This window comes from Cinclus cinclus, chromosome 8, assembly GCF_963662255.1.
Source record: "Cinclus cinclus chromosome 8, bCinCin1.1, whole genome shotgun sequence".
In the NCBI taxonomy this organism is placed as follows: Eukaryota; Metazoa; Chordata; class Aves; order Passeriformes; family Cinclidae; genus Cinclus; species Cinclus cinclus.
In genome coordinates this window covers 10,082,483-10,100,966 of record NC_085053.1, presented here as the reverse complement: position 1 = coordinate 10,100,966, position 18,484 = coordinate 10,082,483, and the positions used below count along the sequence as shown (strand labels likewise).

Here is an 18,484-nt window from a genome sequence, read left to right as displayed (position 1 = left end):
TCACAAAATATGAGACAGCTGTGTGACCCAAAACTAACTTAGTCTGACTTCAGAATCTACTGTAGACCATAAAGATTAAAACAGGAGATATAATTTACATCGTGTTGGCTCCTTCCACCACAAAAAATAGAAAAACCTTCCCAATTCCAGCACATGAATGTCACCATTCATGCCACGAAGGCAACTGAAACAGACCCGTGCTTTGTGTCTGAAGCTGTGCAGAGGAGTACGTAATATATTACCTTATGCACAAGGCAGCACAGTTATTCTATAAAGCATTTGTTTGTACCACTTGCAGGTGAATGCACAGAGACAGGTACCCTACCTCCAGGAATATGCTACTGCTTTCAAAAGGCGACGCCACAGAGATCATATTAAGATGACAGGAAAAGGTCTTGTAAAAAAAGACAGCTCTCCATCTCACTGGGAAATTACTGATCTTGATTCAAATTCACTTACAGTAGCAGAAATACTCCTGAATTTCAGAAGCAAGACCAACATGACTGAAACACCTGTTTTTCAGCAAATGCAAAAGTAACCCAAAATGGGCAAGTTCCATTCTACAAACCCTCTGCTTCAGAAAACCACTGAACTTGTTTCCCAGACTTGAGCAAAACCCTCAACTTTATACTTGCCATGACACACAAGGCTCACAGGAACTTGTGAAAACACGTTTGAAATGCTGTGAAGAACATGATCTCCTCCAGGAAACAGAATTCTGAGCTACCATTCTAACCACCAACAGACAAATTCTTCAATGCCATAAATGCTCACCTTCATTGCGTCAAGTGCCAGTTTTAGATTTGCCTTCTCCATGGGATCAGTAGTGTGCTTTACCAGCTCCTGTGGACAGAGCAGTTAAAACATTCCACCCACTGTTCATCATTTTTATGAATTGAAATTATCATTGCTCATCCCAACTCACAAAAAAAATAAAGAAGCCAAAATCAGAAAACACAGCCCAAGAATAGGCATTTTCATCCCCAGAGTGAGCAGCCTACTCAGTCCCTGAGTGGGGACTATTGCAAACAGTTAATTGGCAAGTGTTTAGGAATGACTGCTGCACAGCCTAAACACTGACTTTAGCTGCTAATGAACCATCACAAGAAGTGTATTTGGTCTGTCTAGCACTTAAAACTTGCCAATTCAAATTATTACTGTATGTGCATACTGGAAGCCCAGGTAAAAAAACACTCAGGTTAATTTCCACCTTGCTATGTGGTATTTCATCCTATTTCAAAGCATGCACTTGCCCACAGACAGGGATCCATGCTTGCAGTTAAAACCTCAGCTGAAGTGTGCACAGATTAAAAGTCACTGCCTCATTATACCTAAAAGGAAGCTGACTCAGAAAACATACCAAAATCAACTTCACATGTTCAAAGAATTATTTTAGCCACTTCTCATATGGAAAACACAGAGTCTTTTGTGGGTTTTATGAAGTAGGAGCATAACCTCTTGGGGAAATAAGTAATTTCTTCTTTATAATTTGAGGCAATAAGTATACATTTCAGTTCAAATAACTTAGTAAAATCAAGAAATGAAATAGTATTTTTATATTCATATTACACTTAATAGTAAATAAGTAATCAGTACTTATAATTGCGTTTCAATTTTAATAATTTACTCATTATTTTCTTTCCAAGTCTGTAAAATATTTTCCTTGTTCAACATATAGATATTGTTGCACAGAGCACAGTGACATTGTATATAATCTTTCTACAATATACAGGTTGATTATAAAATCATGAGTCAGGTTTTTTTTAAAGCAGTTGTACCATTCATTTTTCCTTTTTCCAGTTTTGCATTGATCAAAATATTGATGACTCATTTATAGAAGTATTTCAAAAATTTAATATTACAAAATGTATGTTGCTCTGCAGAGTAAAAATTATGCTCCATATATAAGTAGTAGATCTTTTTAAAATGACATTTTACAAGCATCAGCAGGGTTGACAGTCTAATATAGTAATACATTTCTTTGCAGCTGAACTAATGAGTCTTCTGGCACAGCTATCAAATTAAATTTATAAGACTCTCCACCCTTATTACAGGACTCACTGCAAAAGCTAATGCTTTATGGGATATAACAAGAAGCATTTAAAAACAAATACTGCTTAATTGCAATTTATGACAGCAAAGAAGTACCTTAAAAGTATGCTGTATGTATGGCCTAGCTTCCTCTTTTGGGGAGTAATGGTTCACTTTTCCAAGTGCCATGATTATGGTTTGGTACTACTAACCATTTTAAACACACCAACAATAAAAGGTTCAGAGACTGAGGAAACAATCATGTTTTATTTGATTTTCCCCAGATATGCCTCAGCTCTAAGAAATGATCTCCGGGAGAAACCCTGCACTTGACTGAATTTTATTTCGTAACATATCTAGGGAAGCGTCAATCACCTTCCTTTGATAAAGACATTTAGCTTTCATTTTTACAACCCACTGATGACAGGCAATCACAGTTTTGTTCTCAGCCCCCTTAAATTTCAAAAATAAAATACCTGGAGCAGTAGATGATATTTTAGCACTCTTTGCATTGGAACCACTAAGAGATCCCGCAATGTAAATTTCCCATTATTGGCCCTCTTGGAACATTCCTAGTTCAAAGCAGAAAAAAGAATAATACAATAGAGCTAGAAAATAAACCTATTCAAGTGATATAAATTTAGTGCCAAATAAGCAACTATATTACGCTTGTAATAAATATTAACAACAAAATTACGAAAAACAGTTGATATGGTAATACTAAAAAAAGGCAAAAAAAGTCTTCATTTAGTCACTTGTTGTTAGATGCTTCAACATGCACGAGAGTGTAGAACAAAGGCATTTGTAGAACAAAGGAGTGTAGAACAGAATTCAGGCATTCCATACCGATGGAATGGTATGGGGGGGAAAAAAAGTAAAAGGTAATCATGGAAACCACAGGCAGTCAGGCTCAGTTTACTGCAAAAATTGAGGACCAAGTCCTCTTGGGAGCAATATCTGGGCACATGAAGAAGGCATATGGGAATCTCTAGCATGGATTTACCACAGGCAAATCAATGCCTGCCCTACCTGACTGCTTTCCACAGTGAAATGGCTAGATCTGTAAATGGGTGGGGACTGCCCATGTCTGCCATGACTTTTCCAAGGCTTCATGCAGGTTGGGATGTTATGCTCCAGGTGTACAAAAAACTGACTGGATTATGAGGCTCAAAAAGTGCAGTGACCTGCACCACCTGAGGGACAGCTGCAATCAGAGCTCTTCAGAGCTCTGCCCAAGGCCCTCTCCTCTCTAGTGCCATTGGCAATGATCTGCAGCACCCACAGGATGACCACAGGGTGACACAGGATACCCAGAGCAGGTCTGCAGACAGCAGAGCCCAGGGTGCAGCAGACACTCATGAAGGCAGAAGGCAAAGATGAAGCCACTCACCTGGCAGGCACAAGCCAGGGACATGCTGGCCCTGAGGGCTCAGCAGGTGGAACAGGAGGAGGGCAGCAGCTCTGCAGAAAGGACCCAGGGGACAGCCCTGAGGCTATGGGACATGAGCTTGATCAGCCTACAGGTCCCTCCCAGCCTGTGTGATCCTGCAACTCTATGTTCCAGCTGAGATATATTGAGAAATGGAAGGGTACGACTGATGGTCACTTCCTGAAAGAAAACCTTAACTCTGTTACAGTCAGTGGCACAACTCCCTTTGCTTCAGGACCAGAATGTGCTCTCTCCTACATGTAGCACATTCTGATGTGATCAGAGGCTCCAAGAGAATGAATTGAAACACATTCACTCATCAGTCCAGCCAGTTTGATCATCATAAAGGTTTTGACTTCAATGGAAGCAGGACATAGTCACAGAAACACAATGGTATACATAGTGTGTGTGCATATTTTATATATATATTACCATATTAAAAAATACTGATACCTCTAACTTCAATTTAACATCTTCTTTTGTCTTAGAGATATTGTCTAAGCATGATATCGCTATCTCCACTTGACTGCAGTACTGTCCATAAATAACCAACCTAAATCAAAGCAAGAGAAAGAATGAAAGGAATATTTGTTTATTTAAGAACAATCCTTGATCATTTCTTCACAATCTTTGTTTCAAAAGGAGCAATGCCTACATAAGCAAGGACAGACTTTAGCCATGTGTTCTATGATCAGCATGAATGAAGAGTATTCAGAACAGTTTTGCTCTGCTTTCAAAATGGTTCAAAATCATTGCATTTTCCTTTAATAGTCATATATATATAAATATGTTCTGATAAATACAGGATTCATTAAAAAGCAGCAAAACTTCTGTTGAACAGAACAGTCTATACTGTTTACACCAATGTAGACTTCCAAGGTTGTAACGAATGAATTCTGGAACACAGGCTTAATAGGATTAATTACAGCCATCCTTTAAAGAACTTGTAGGTTATCCAAACTGATCTGTCTCCAACAGTTTCTATCAGGTCTGAACTCCCAGATCAAAATGCTAGTGTATGAAATCTCAAGAAATTTCCAACAGATGTCAAGTGAAGCAGTGCTTGCTTCCTGAAGGAGTCTGGTTTTATGACAGGAGTTTCTTGCCTCTCTGTGGAGTGCTTTCTGCTAGTACCAGTGCCAAGAGTGCTCTCTTCTTTCACCTTTTCATCCATTTCTTGAGGTGATTTCTTCTGCATGCTTCAAATCCATTTTGGTGGGTTCCCATGAGCCTTCCACTGAGGTCTCCTAAATTTCTTTTTCTCTAACCTAACCTTTAGCCTTTTAATTTTTTTCAAAATACAGTGATGACACTGATTTTACAACTTATCAATTCTGATTACTTTTTATCACTGTATGGTTCAGACACCACATCAGCCTCTATTCCCTTTTTTTTTTTTTTTTGTAATATAAACTTGGTATTTCTTCTCAATATCCTTTGTTCCTCTTTTAGCACACATTTCAGAACAACTTTAAAAAGATAAGCATTTTCCAGAACTCCTTGTCTCCTGATTCCCTCCTACAGCAGCAGAAAGTGTAACAGCCTGGGAAATAACTGTGTCCTGCTCCAAACTAGAAGCTGAGACAGAGGGTCTCTGAAGGCAAGACTGTTTATGGGCAGTCTGGGACACCCTCCTCCCTTGGAAAACTATCCCATCTAACATTCTTTGGATGCTGCTGTCCACTTTTCACACCAATTATTAATGCAATAATCCTCCTTCACCCATCACCCTGAAGCAAACCCAGTTATCTCCCACAAGTGTTTCTGACTCTGAACTCCTGGAAGGACCTAATTTTTAACCAAAACCCAAAGATGACTTTAAGATAGGTCAGCAACGTAGCCAACAGAACAAGTGTTTTTCAGCCAAGTACCACAGGCATATTAATTCATCTATATAGTCCAACAGCTGTTCAGTGCTGGCAGAAGGAACAATATAAAAAGGTGGGTAAAAAACCTGGCAATTAGCCCACAGGGTATGGCATGTTGCCACAGCTATCCTGCTTTTCAAAGCTTGAAGGCAAAGGGTGTCTGCTTTACTGTCACACCTCTGACTCAGGGTAAAGCAAGACCATAGTCGCTTCTCTCTTTTACATCTGCTGTTTCTTCTTTCCAGTTATGACCTCTTCTGTTTTCTTTAATCTGAAATATCCCTAATAAGTATCTTTTTTTTAATCTCTTAAACAACACTAATATATACTATAAAGTATCTGTGATTGAGCGCATTTTAAGAAATCCTGTGAAAAATAAGATATTTAAGTATCCTTAAAAATATATTTATTACCTAAGTTAAAATATAGCCAAAGCTGGGCTAACAAGAGGGAGGCCTGTTAAAACAATAGGTTGCATTTTGACTTCCAGGCTCAAAACACCAAAACTAGCTTGATAAGGATACTTACTTTGAATTTAACCCCATTTCAGAAATATTCATCAAACAAAAATACAGTATAATAATTAACTGAGCACATATCGGCACAATTAGTAAGAGTGCTTAAATCTTACCTTTCCTTGTAGTTAATAAAAATTTGATATAGGTTCTGATCATTTTTGTTAACAATGGAATCATTGATGTCCTGTGTAAGATTCCTGTGAATTTTCACCAAATCCTTAAAAACAGTAATGGGGAGGGGAAAAGCTTTGTAAAAACAGGATGGCTTAAAGCTTTGAATATAAAACTAAATTATTTTATGTTAGACCCAGTAATTTCAATAAACTGGAAAATAGATCATTTGAGAGTAGAATCTTATTTCAAGGTTTGGCACACCTTTATGGTGCAACAAGAGAAACTAAACTCCAAGAACTACCTATTAGAGACTATTTTATTCTAGTTCGAAACGTGCACTGTTATATCAACTTTATTTTGTAATGATAATTTTAAAATGAAGCAAGTCAAGTAAATGCTTTAGTGACAAGTTGAAGTAATGATTCCTGTCCCTGAGCTGTAAAAAATTAGTTCTGTACATTACATTGGTCAATTAGAGATGTCCTAATGCTAAATTAACTGCAATCATAATGAGTTTCACAATACAGCACTCACCTATTGTCTGAGAGAAAAAAAATAATATTGCAGAAAGATTTGCTCTTGGATTACTGTTGCAACTCTCCTTGCTCATATACTATCATACATAAACTACAGTAAATTGCATCAGCCTTAACACTGTTTGGACACTGTGAGAGAATTCACAAGAAATTAATTCAAAACAGGTTAAGAAGTTTGGAAATTTGGGTAAATAAACTATATACCATAAAAATAATGTCCAATATTGAGTCATGAACTGTTAAAACATTTCACTTCATGCTGATGAAAAGTAACAGTACATACAATGTCAATCACATCACTGATGAGGGTGCAGAATCTTAAAACAGAACAAATTTAGTTGCTAGCAACTATATGGCCTTATCCTCAGCATCTTAAGGTGTAGCACACAGACATTATTACAGAAATGTTTCCCAATTAATGTATTTGGAACAGGAGCACTTTTTCTAAGGAGCACACAGGGGCTCAGATTAGCAATACTACTGAAAAACAGCTTAATGCTAAGGGGACAATGGGTCTTTTTGGGTTTCCATCTCTAATTCAAATCAAGTTTTAAACTTGAAAAAAAACATTTGAAGTCAATAAATGTTCCAACACTTCACTATCTGTTTCATGTACTTTCATGGCTCTTTCTCTCTGTATGTCTGTATAAATAATTCACAGGCATACATAGTTGCACATATAAGTGCATTTATATATGGGTGCACTCATAGATGGACATACAAACACATATATACAAAATATACACAGATACATATATATAACATATAGAGAGACAAATACAGAGCCATACATTCACTTTAAAGAGCAGAACTTAGAAATATGAGTGCCAATGAAAGGTACTCTTTTTAGACTGGTGAGTAATTAGGGGTAATTGGTTTGGAGGCTTTTTCCCTCAAAATGAAGTATTTTGATATCAGCAGTTGATCCAGCAAGCACCTTTTAGAATCTATTTAAGGAATATAACATCACCCTAAGGAAACAATCCTTCACCACAACCCCTGAACAGAAGAAAATCCATTCTGTTCTGAGAACACAGCACTTGCTCTTCACATCTCACTTTGCTGCAGAGCTCTGTGTAACAGCTATTTTTAGTTTAAAACAAGCTTCCACTGCCCTCCAGCCTTCCCGCTGAGGAACTGCCACACAGTCAAGGTCTGAGCAGACAAAGCATTTTGCAAATATTTTTGGCTTAGGCAAGTCCTATATTTCTTTTAAGGTTATTGGATGCCTATGAAATGCTCCTGGAGTTGGAAATAAGCAGCATCTTGTAGCAGCAGAATACTGAATGCTGACAACAAAAAGCAAAATTTTTAAAAAAACAAATATAAGTTTACTATGTGTCTCCCTGGCGTAAAATAAACAGGTTTTGTTCTTTTTATTCTTATGTGATCACATGCAATCCTTTAACTAGTAGTGAGTGGGCTGACCTCCCTGTTTGTGTTTACAGCATTCAAGCCCCTTCTGTACCCTTGTGTAGTGTTTCCATTGACTGGAATTGCATCTTTCAATAACTATAAGTCAATATGCCTGGGCACACAGAGCCTTAGGAAAGAGATTTACAGTAACTTAGGTAGGGCACATCATGGCTTTATTTGCAATAAGTGAGAAATAGTAATGCAGGACAGAAGGCAAATCTGTTTTCAAAAGCAAAGGAATCTCTGTGGGGAGCCGATGTAATTCAAAAAGACAAGCTAGTTACTGATATCTGTGACAGTGTTTTGGACTGATATTTGAAGTGGAGGACATGACAGCAATTAAGAGGCAGAGTGAAAACTTCATGGAGAGAAAAATATGGCAAGGGGTCAGGTATTATCCCTATCTGTCATAACTTAGCTTCTATCAGGATGATGCTGCAACAGCAACTACAACATTTTTACAGACAGGCCATAATCTCACAGAATAAAATTAAAATCCCCAACACCTCCTCCTACAACCTGAGAGCCTGTTGGACATGCCAGAGATGGCCAAACCAGAGGTGATATTTTACAAGCAATAATAGCTTGATGTGGCCCATGGGCCCCACACTGGAGACCCTTTAGAAAGGCCTCATAAAAGAACATTGCTTTCATTTGTCTGTGTTGAGAGAGGCTTCAGACCATTTCTCATGTCTTTCTTTAAAATCAGAGTAAAGACATTCTGAACACTTATCAATACATATATCACAGGAACCACTATTGTTTCAGTCAAACAGGACGTTTCCTAGATAGCTGACAGAAGATTTCCTTATCCTTTCAGCACCAGATTCTGAATCCAAAACTGTGAGTTATGTTAACTTTCAAGTGTGTTCAATGATGTAAGAGCCAGGACAGCTACAAGGATTTGCAGAGCAGCTAGTCAGCATACAGAAATAGGTAACTTAGCAGTCACAGCTTTGTACCACCATTAAAATATCAGCATTTACTCAAAGATAATCAATTTCTAGAAGTTATTAGCTTTTAAGGATCAAAAATACTCCAGTTTATAACAAATCACTATCTCACATGCTAATACTATTTATCTTACCTTATTCCCTCAAGCAGAAAAAAAAATGGTAGTTCACAGCTAATATCCACATAAACATACCATGCATTGGATGACAAATAATCATTTTGTGCAGTAACACGTAATACAAATATATCACAATTCACTAGGAATCTCTTATCTGTCCATTAAGTATGCAGTTACTCACAGGAATGTTGATGAAAACAGTATCAAACTCTGATGCTGACAGAAACCTTTTCAATGGCACCATGAAAAACTAAAAGAAAAAAAATTATATATACATTGGCTATTGCAATTCTATCTTCCAGACTCCTATAAAAATGCATGCTACAAGTCTGTAAGCAGCATCTTACTTTCTCGATCGATTCCAGAGTTTCAGTGTACTTCTCTTCAGTTTGCTTTATTTCAGCAAGACAACAGCTTCTTATGTCATTTTCAGGACATTTCTGCAATTACAATGGAGTCAAGTTTAAGCCATTAACAGGCATCTAATGGATAACAAATGGTTCTATTTGTTTAGAATTATGCAATTAGGATAACTGCTTCCTGAAATTCTCTGAGTACTGCAGCCTCCAAAGATGACAGCAATAACCAAGAATATTTTAATGTTCAATTAGCTAATGACTTTAGTAAAATCAAAAACAAAGTAATATTATGAAAAGTTAATGTTTAGACATAAAACACTGAAGTATCAGCATGTACTTTGGAAGCCGTGACAAGGTCACATTGAATTTACATCCAGACTGAGAAATCATATGTAAAATACTCAGCAGTTAATAATTCTATTAAACTTAATGGGGCTAAATCATGTAAGTGACTGCATTGCCATAAATATTGGATTCAGTCTATCCTTGTACTTATTTACAGTTTTTCCCCTTTAAATTCTCAAGGGGAACCTTCTCTTCAGACACAACAGGAGTATGTCCTCAGATGAAGAGGTGCAGTGACCTCAAAGTTCAACTCGTACATATGTATGTGTGTGTCTCCAACAAGACTCTGGGATTTTTTTCCACGTAAACCACCAGACTCATAGGACATGGAAGTAATTATCAGTAATTACATGACTCTATAAAAACAGTTTACAAGCACTCCAACCCAAGATAGGATTTACAGCATTACAGCTTCAATAAAATCCTATTTCAAATAAAAGAGTAAATAACTGGAAGGGGATATGGAACCATTCATGTCAAGCAAGGCACAGAAGACCTGGAGAGATGAGAGCTCAGCCTGGAGGTTTGACACAGTAACTGGATAGGCACTTGCAGTTACAAGCAGTAACTAATCCAAAATATTTTCTCCAACAATAGGTAGTATCTTAACAAGCAAGAGAACTACAAAATCCTTTATGAAGCCTATTTATCAATTTGCAACATCCCGCAGCATATCCCTGATTGTATCTTACTAATTTTCATCCAGTATAGAGAATTCCTATGAGGCACATAGACCAGATGACTAGATGTTGTTCACATACAGGGAGAGTCAGGAATAGAAATTTAGCACTACAGTTCTTTCCATTCAGAAAAAGCACTTCTAGCTTTTGAGCAAAAGACTTTTATCCTCCAGTAATAGCACAATTTCCAGACTGAAATTTTAACATTTAGCTCCTAGTATGTTCAAGAGCTAGACCCCTTCCACTCCTTCTCTGCTGCCAGTGTGACACACCTGCTAAGCACAGCACAGAGTAAGCCCCACTTACACTGTCCATGAGCCACACACAGCTCCTGTACAGCTTGGCCACCTTCCAGTGGCCTTACAGTATTCCTACCACCTCAACTACATATTAAATTGCAAATCACACAGGTACATAAATCTTGGTCATTGCTTTAGCTGATCTCCTTTACCCTTCTCTGTCTCTATATGACTTTACAAGCAGCTCCTACAAGCAGAACACAGCCTCTCACTCTCATTTACCAGGTGCTGCAATTTCAGAAACTACTCTTGAAAATCCAGTTTGTGCAGTTCTTCATTTTCCCACAATGAACATTAAGGGTCAGTCTTTATCAAATGCAGACACAAGTATCCATTTTGTAAAAATACAGTCTGATCAAAAGAATTGTGTTTTGTGAGCATCATCATGATCACCCTACTCTCAAATGTATAATTTCTTCCCAAATTCTTTTGCACAGGGAAGGAGACACTGTCACAGTTAACTGTAATTAATTAATCCCTATAAAGTATTAGAATTTGACATTTCGTAGACTTTCAGCTATTTTTTTCCTTTAGCTCAATACTGCCCAAAATGTTTGCAGTGTTTGCCCCATTACAGAAGCTGCTGTACTCAGTAGTTTATATCCATTTGCAAAATTTGGACATTTGCTCTTCATCAATACTCATATAAGCAATGCAAACAAATCCTGACATTCCAGTTAAAACCATTCACTTCAGTTTTCTGCACACCTAACCCAAAGAGATCACTGACACAGACACTTTTTGCAGAAATTGACATATGAATTTTTCTATCCACAGCACAAACACCTAGAATTACAGTGCAATAAACAAAAGGAAAGACAGGTTAAGAAATAATGTGTGATACCAGTACAGGTAAGAAAAAGTGCCTCTGAAGTTCAGCTACTCCTAGAAAAAACTTAGTGGAACAGTTTACTTTGCAACATAATGACAACCTAATGATCAACAAAACCTACACCCTTGAATGAGCAGGAAATTCATTACTTTGAAACAATTCTCAGTTGTCCTTGTTAGGCTAGTTGTCCAAACTATGGCTGAAATAATATTATACACAATAATTTCACAAAATTATAACAATTTTGGAGGTAGGACACTTTCAAATAAGCAATTCAATTAACTGCTGTTAAAATAGCTGGTAAATTTCATTACTTAAAATTTTCCAAGTTATTACTGTATTTCATTTTAAAAATCACTCTTTTTTTAAAGCTTACTACAGTTAGTGTTTCCCCCTTTACCCAAACAGCCTGCAAAGTCTCACACAGGAGAAAATGCTCTGCACGTGACAACTCCAGATGCAGGTAAGCAGGCACATCACTGAAACCATCTATAAAGACATCAATTCAACTTTCAAAAAGTTAACTGTTACTGTTCCAAAGCAGCTAGGAACGGGAAAACATACAGGTTGCTGTGCTGCTTCATCTTTCATTAGGTCTTCATAAACTTCCCCACCTTCATCTTCTCCATAGACACAATCATACAACTCCTCATCTTCCTCAACACCAGTTTCACTGAAAAGACAAGACAAGAAAAGAAACTGCAGCATAGACAAAGTACCACCAGCTCTGCAAGGGACTATGCATAGGAGAAGTTTCTACAGTAAACAGATAGATTAACAGAATAGCTAATGAAAATAACTCATTAAGGGAAATTACGTCCATTAATTAATTTTCCTTTCTCAATTCATGTAAAATAAATTTTACAAGATCAACACAATATTGAAGACTACATGAATGTAGAACCACATGGGAACTAAACCAGCAGCAAAAGCAACACCTCAGGACAGTTTTGTCACAAGCTACAATCCATCTGCCCTCTCTCTTCTCCTTGACCCTTTTCCCACCACCTCCAGTGAAGAGGAGCTGCCTCTCCTTCCTGCCTGGCATCCCCCTATACTCTGAGACACTGCGACAGGTCTTCTTCCTGCATGAAGAAAGGACTATCCAGGGTATTATACATCAAAGACTGCAGAGCCAGCACTGAGGCACTGCACCTCCACATCATAAACCAGAATCTGGATCATCTCATGCAACCTTCAGCTACACAAAAATTAAAGAAGGAACCAATTAAACTGAAAATCAGACAGTTCAACAAAACTGAGTATGCTCAAGTGGTGCCCTCCAATTACCCAGACTGCAGAAATAAAGAAGAAAGTCAATGCTCAACTCTACCCTCAGCTAATTCAGCTTCATTACAGTCAGCCCTGCTAGAGTGTTACCTACTTTGTGCTAGGACTCTATCAAGCCCATAATGTCTTTCACTCCTATTCCTTAGGAGTCTACAAAAGAACTCTAAAAGACACTCCAAGCAGTCAATAAGGACTGCAAGGAGTCACAATAACAATATAGAAACTGGATCAGATATGCTGACAGATCAGATATGCTGACCATCTTGAGGTTTTTCCTGTTGGAAGACAACACTGAAATCCTTCAGAGTAAAAAACCAACAGGTTAGTCTAGCATTTCAGTTCCCACCAGCAGTGATGGTGTGCTGGCACTTCCCATTAAACACAAGCAGCTGTCAGGTGCAGCAGACACACTCCATTCTACCACCTCTGCTCCAGGGAACAAAAGCTGGCAAGAAGGCAGAGTAAGGAGAGAAACACTTAACTACTACAGCTCTTTCTGACAAAAATACTTAAATCAATTTTAAATTCTTTAGACACCATTTAAACTCAGGGACAATTAAATCAATTTCAAATAAACTTACTAATAATTGAGGGAAACTAAAAAATGTGGGCCATTTTCATCATTCACTGGCACATTTGTTTGTTATCCTTGAATTGCTTCCTCCACAACTGAGACAGCATGCAACTATTAAATTTCCATTAATAATATTCATAATCAGTTGCACAAGAAGAGTTACGAATCAATTTCTTTGGTATGATTTGTTAGCTTTTTTTTTTTAGTTTTCATGAAAGTCTGTCTCACAATGCTGAATTTACATCCCCATTTAAGAACTGGCAGAAATATTGTTTTCAAACAGTTATAATGCCACCACATCTAAGAGTTAAGGACATCACCTCTTGCCCACTTGGGTCTCAGAGGAGACTGCAACTCCTCCCTTCTGCACGCTCTGCTACATGCGGTGAAAAGCAATTATCTATGAGACAGTCAGCTGCAGAGACAAGGACAAGCTTTGCAGGGAAAGTGGTAAACTGAGCAATGCCAATCATGGTGGTGTTTCCCTTCTTTACAGGCACTGAAGAAACAAATCTCTGGTGTGAACAGCAGCTTCTTTCCCACACTGCAGCAACACCACACAAGGAGTGCTGGTGAACTGCGAGCCTTGGAAGAGTGAGCTCTGACCCAGCTCTTGTCCAGCATGATTCCTCATGGATCTTGAGAGATCCCAACCCTAGGACACAAGAGTATCCTGACAGTCCTGCAAACACTTACCCAGAAGAGGTAAATGCACTCACATTAAGAATTTCACTGACTTTAGGAAAAGATCCACTTCAATTTTCTTTGCAAGTTCAAGACAATTTTCTTGAGTCCCTTACAACTGATACTGCTATCTTCTGAAAGCATTCTCTTGGTACTGACAGGTAATGTAGAAATGCATTCTTTATTTACTTTGCTACCAGCACTCTCTATGAAACATGTTACATTATATACGCAAATGTATCATAATAATTCAAATAAGTGTTCATAATTCCTTCTTCCTGGTCAGCATAATGACTAACAAAATACTTACAAATTAAATAAATATCCCATTCTCAATTAAAACGATATGTTCTACAATACAATACAAACAAATGCAACTAAAAGACAAAATCTGTAATTAATATATTTACAACATACTCTATTAAATCAGGAAGACCTTTGTAGATATCTTCATCATCGACGCTTTCCTCTGTAGGGAAGGGCCTATAGAAAGAAAAATAGCATTGATTACAGACACCACTAGCCTTGTCACATAGTGGATTTCTGTTTGGCTTCCAAAACCTTCACACAGATTATTGCATACTAATGTGTTATATGTTCCCCCCCTTTCTCTGATGAGCAATATATATGTATTTTTACTTTGTTATGTGGATTGACACTTAATATAATAAAAACCCTACTGAACACAGCTGTTATAAACCACCACTAACACGCATTATTGACATATTTCAACTGGAAAATAATCAAAACTTTCAGGTTAGGTCCGGTTGGGTATCTTCTGGTTTCTTTTTGAAGACAAGAATCTCACAAACTTGGCCAATTTTGCTGATTTTTTAGAATCAATGAAGAAGTGAAACCCCATTTGGCTTTACATAAATCAGCACTGCATCAGCTTGACTTCTCATCCTTGTGTCACGATTATCACACAAGCTCTGCAGTACCAGCTGCTCCTCTGTTCACCTCCTGTTTCAGCATGACCAGTACAGTACTTCAGCGTACCAGAGGTAGCAGATACCTTTTGTAACTCCTTAGGGTTCAGAGCCTTGCTTAGCTGCCCACATGGCACTCTGGCTTACAGCTGGAGGAGTTCTTAGTTCTTAGCAGGGGACACAGCCTGTACTGCTCTAACAACTTTTACAAGAATCATCACGCCAAGAGGCATAACTCCCACCATTCCCTTTGGCAATAACATACCTTATTCCTGTGCCTAGTGCAATAGGAGTGCGGGAAAGCTTTGAAAGTGTTTCTATCACCTGCAGAAGAGGGAAAACAGAAACTATGATTACTTGGAGAAGTAATACATTCTTTCCTATATTATTACATAACCAGCAGCACTGCTTCAAATCAAATTATATAAACAGGGCCAAAATCTGGCTGCGCCAAACACAATTTGCAGTTGGATCTGGACGCAGTTGCGATGAAGTTCAGTCCTGCAGACCGCTGAACAGCGGGCTTTGCGCTGCGGCGGCCGGCGGGCAGCAGGGGGAGCCAGAGCCCGGCAGCAGAGCCCGGGGCGGGCGGGGAGAAGAGCGGCGACCCAGGGCTGGGCCTGGGCCTTCCCGGGGCCAGGGCTGCACACACCAACCCTGAGCCCCTGCTCACCCCTGGAACCCTGAGCCCCTCCTCACCCCTGGAACCCTGAGCCCCTCCTCACCCCTGGAACCCTGAGCCCCTCCTCACTCCTGGAACCCTGAGCCCCTGCTCACCCCTGGAACCCTGAGCCCCTGCTCACCCCTGGAACCCTGAGCCCCTGCTCACCCCTGGAACCCTGAGCCCCTGCTCACCCCTGGAACCCTGAGCCCCTGCTCACCCCTGGAACCCTGAGCCCCTGCTCACTCCTGGAACCCTGAGCCCCTGCTCACTCCTGGAACCCTGAGCCCCTGCTCACCCCTGGAACCCTGAGCCCCTGCTCACCCCTGGAACCCTGAGCCCCTGCTCACTCCTGGAACCCTGAGCCCCTGCTCACTCCTGGAACCCTGAGCCCTTCCTCACCCCTGGAACCCTGAGCCCCTGCTCACTCCTGGAACCCTGAGCCCCTGCTCACTCCTGGAACCCTGAGCCCCTGCTCACTCCTGGAACCCTGAGCCCTTCCTCACCCCTGGAACAGGCAGCGGTCTGCAAGCGCTCATCCTAAGAGAATAGCTCCCGTAAGGCTGAGGTTACACACAAAGCTTTAGCAAGGGTGGAATACACACACGGCCAGGTACATGAAGCTGCTTTGCTGGCGATTAACTAATGCAAGGCCTGATTCTGCCTGGCAAGTCCTCTCTGTCACAACTATTTACTCACACTCAGAAGTGCAAGTCCTATTTGCCGGAGAGAGAAAGTGACCCAAAATGACACCTCGCCTAAACTTCCATACTTCCAAAGACAAGGTTTCCCCTGAGCTCCTCAGAAGTTTCAGCCTGTATCTTTTCAAATCAAAATCCATATTAAGCTGAAGAGAAATCTCCAAAGGTTATCATTAGCAGTATCAAAAATCAGTACAGCAATTCTACATTTCTACATTTCACAGGCATTTAGGAATAATCTCTACAATTTCAGTTATTTCTGAAGTTCTAGTTACAAAACTACCATGACCATAGAAGAGAGTTAAAAGTGCATCTCTCTAAGGAAGGAAAATTGCATTTTTACCCAGGAAAATGAAAGTAAAAACCACAGAGAAATATTACAAACTACAGCTTAAACTGAATTTAGAAAGCCTCCACAGTGAATGAGATTTCATAGGCAGATGAGCAAAATAAAGAATTCATGTTAGATTAATTCCGTGAAAGCAATATTTGGAGTTCATTTAAGCTGCTGTGAAAATTAATGCAAAACAAAAAAAAATTGTTTTGCCTTACAGGCAAAGAATAATAAAAACAAATAAATATTCCATTAACATAATCAAAGATGGGGCACATATTTCTCCTCTGAACAGAAGAAATGCAATATGGTCTAGAACAAGCTTTAGAAATTGTGAATAAAAGTTGATTGAATAAATTACAAAATTAATTAAAAACTATTTCACACTAATTAAAAGGTCAAAAGGAGAAAAAAAGACTCCTTTAACAAGTCTTGCAGTTGCAGGGGGGTTCTGGTTTCCATAGCAGACCAGGACATGCCCCTGCACACTGCAAGAATCCCAGCATGGGACTGCAAGCAGAGCTGAGCCACAGGAGACAAGGTGCTGTGGGATTCAGTGGCAAAATGATCTGTCCTGACACATGGGTGGGCATTGATTGACAAAATCACGGGACCCTTAATGGTTCTCCAAACAAAGAGGGGCAAGTCTGGTGAACTGAATATCCCTTACTTGTTTCAACATGATATTTCCCAGCATACAAAAAATCTTTTGCAAACTATTCCACCCACACAGACCCTTTTCCTTAGAGGGATTCTCACTTATCTAGCATAATCAAACCCGGTAGACCTATAGCTTACTCTTCACAGCTAATTACAATTGCCTCAAGATTTAAAAATAATTTTAAAAATTAATAAAAAAAACCACCACTGTACAAATAAAGTTATGACTTTTAGGTAGATAACTAGCAAACTTTATTCCCAAATTGCACTGCCAAGTTACATTTTAGAGCTATCAAAATTAACATGAACAAAAGCAAAATTTATAAATAAGAGGAACAGAAAAACTTTTTTCAGGAATTGACGTGAAAACTTGGAGAGGGTGGGCACAGAGGCCCACGATGACACCCACACCCACTGGGGAAGCCAGAGAATCATTTACCAGAAAGTGCAGAGAGAAAAGGACAGAGAAAGGAACTGTATGACTAGAGACAACAGAAGACTGCAGGAATCTTCCCTGCTCTTAGAACAGAAACCATTAAGCATTCCAGTCTCTAGTAAAGACCAGAACACAGATTGAACTTCCAGAGAATAAAAGATAATGTTTACCCATTGAACCACTCCTATTAAGCCACACCTTAAAACAGCACTGTCAAGAAACAGAACCATGTATACTGAGAGGCATTTTTCTTGCAGTTGTGGTTTCCCTAAAGAATTCTGAGAAAATGTCAAGAATACTTACACCACTAATGATACATGGAATTACCACTGCTGGTCAAAGTACTATTCCAATATCATATATGTGTAAATGTATTTGCTTCAACCAAAGGTGGGGCAAAGCAAGATTCTTCTCCTTCCACTTGAAATTTCAGTTCTTTGGTTCTGAGACACTACAGAAACAACTAAGAGTTCCCAAATTTCAAGGTCCATGGGGGTGACTGCAGTTATGTATGGGCTGAGTTATCTGATAAACAAACAGAATTTCAATAGCCATTCAGAAAAACAAACTTAAATGCAGCAAAATGTCTGATTTTCAATAACTGACAAAAGAAAGACTCAGGAGTTTTTCAGAACAGTGCTAGTTTGAAGCCCCTTATGGTCAATACGAGGGAACCTATAATATTGTGCAATTCTGAACTCCAAAATTACAATGTA

General features: G+C 39.0%; 1 protein-coding gene across 2 annotated transcripts in view; it reads right to left on the bottom strand.

The window, feature by feature from the left end:
* The window catches only part of VAV3 (vav guanine nucleotide exchange factor 3), a 150,297-nt gene that overhangs the window by 81,936 nt on the left and 49,877 nt on the right, over nt 1-18,484 (bottom strand). For both annotated transcript variants that reach the window (XM_062497230.1, XM_062497231.1), the window contains exons 3-11: nt 15,242-15,300; nt 14,465-14,530; nt 12,064-12,172; nt 9,332-9,424; nt 9,166-9,234; nt 5,960-6,063; nt 3,914-4,013; nt 2,508-2,603; nt 775-843 (exon numbers count right to left, since the gene is read on the bottom strand). In XM_062497230.1, the coding sequence (XP_062353214.1) occupies nt 775-843; nt 2,508-2,603; nt 3,914-4,013; nt 5,960-6,063; nt 9,166-9,234; nt 9,332-9,424; nt 12,064-12,172; nt 14,465-14,530; nt 15,242-15,300 (765 nt within the window). The remainder of the gene's footprint in view (nt 1-774; nt 844-2,507; nt 2,604-3,913; nt 4,014-5,959; nt 6,064-9,165; nt 9,235-9,331; nt 9,425-12,063; nt 12,173-14,464; nt 14,531-15,241; nt 15,301-18,484) is intronic.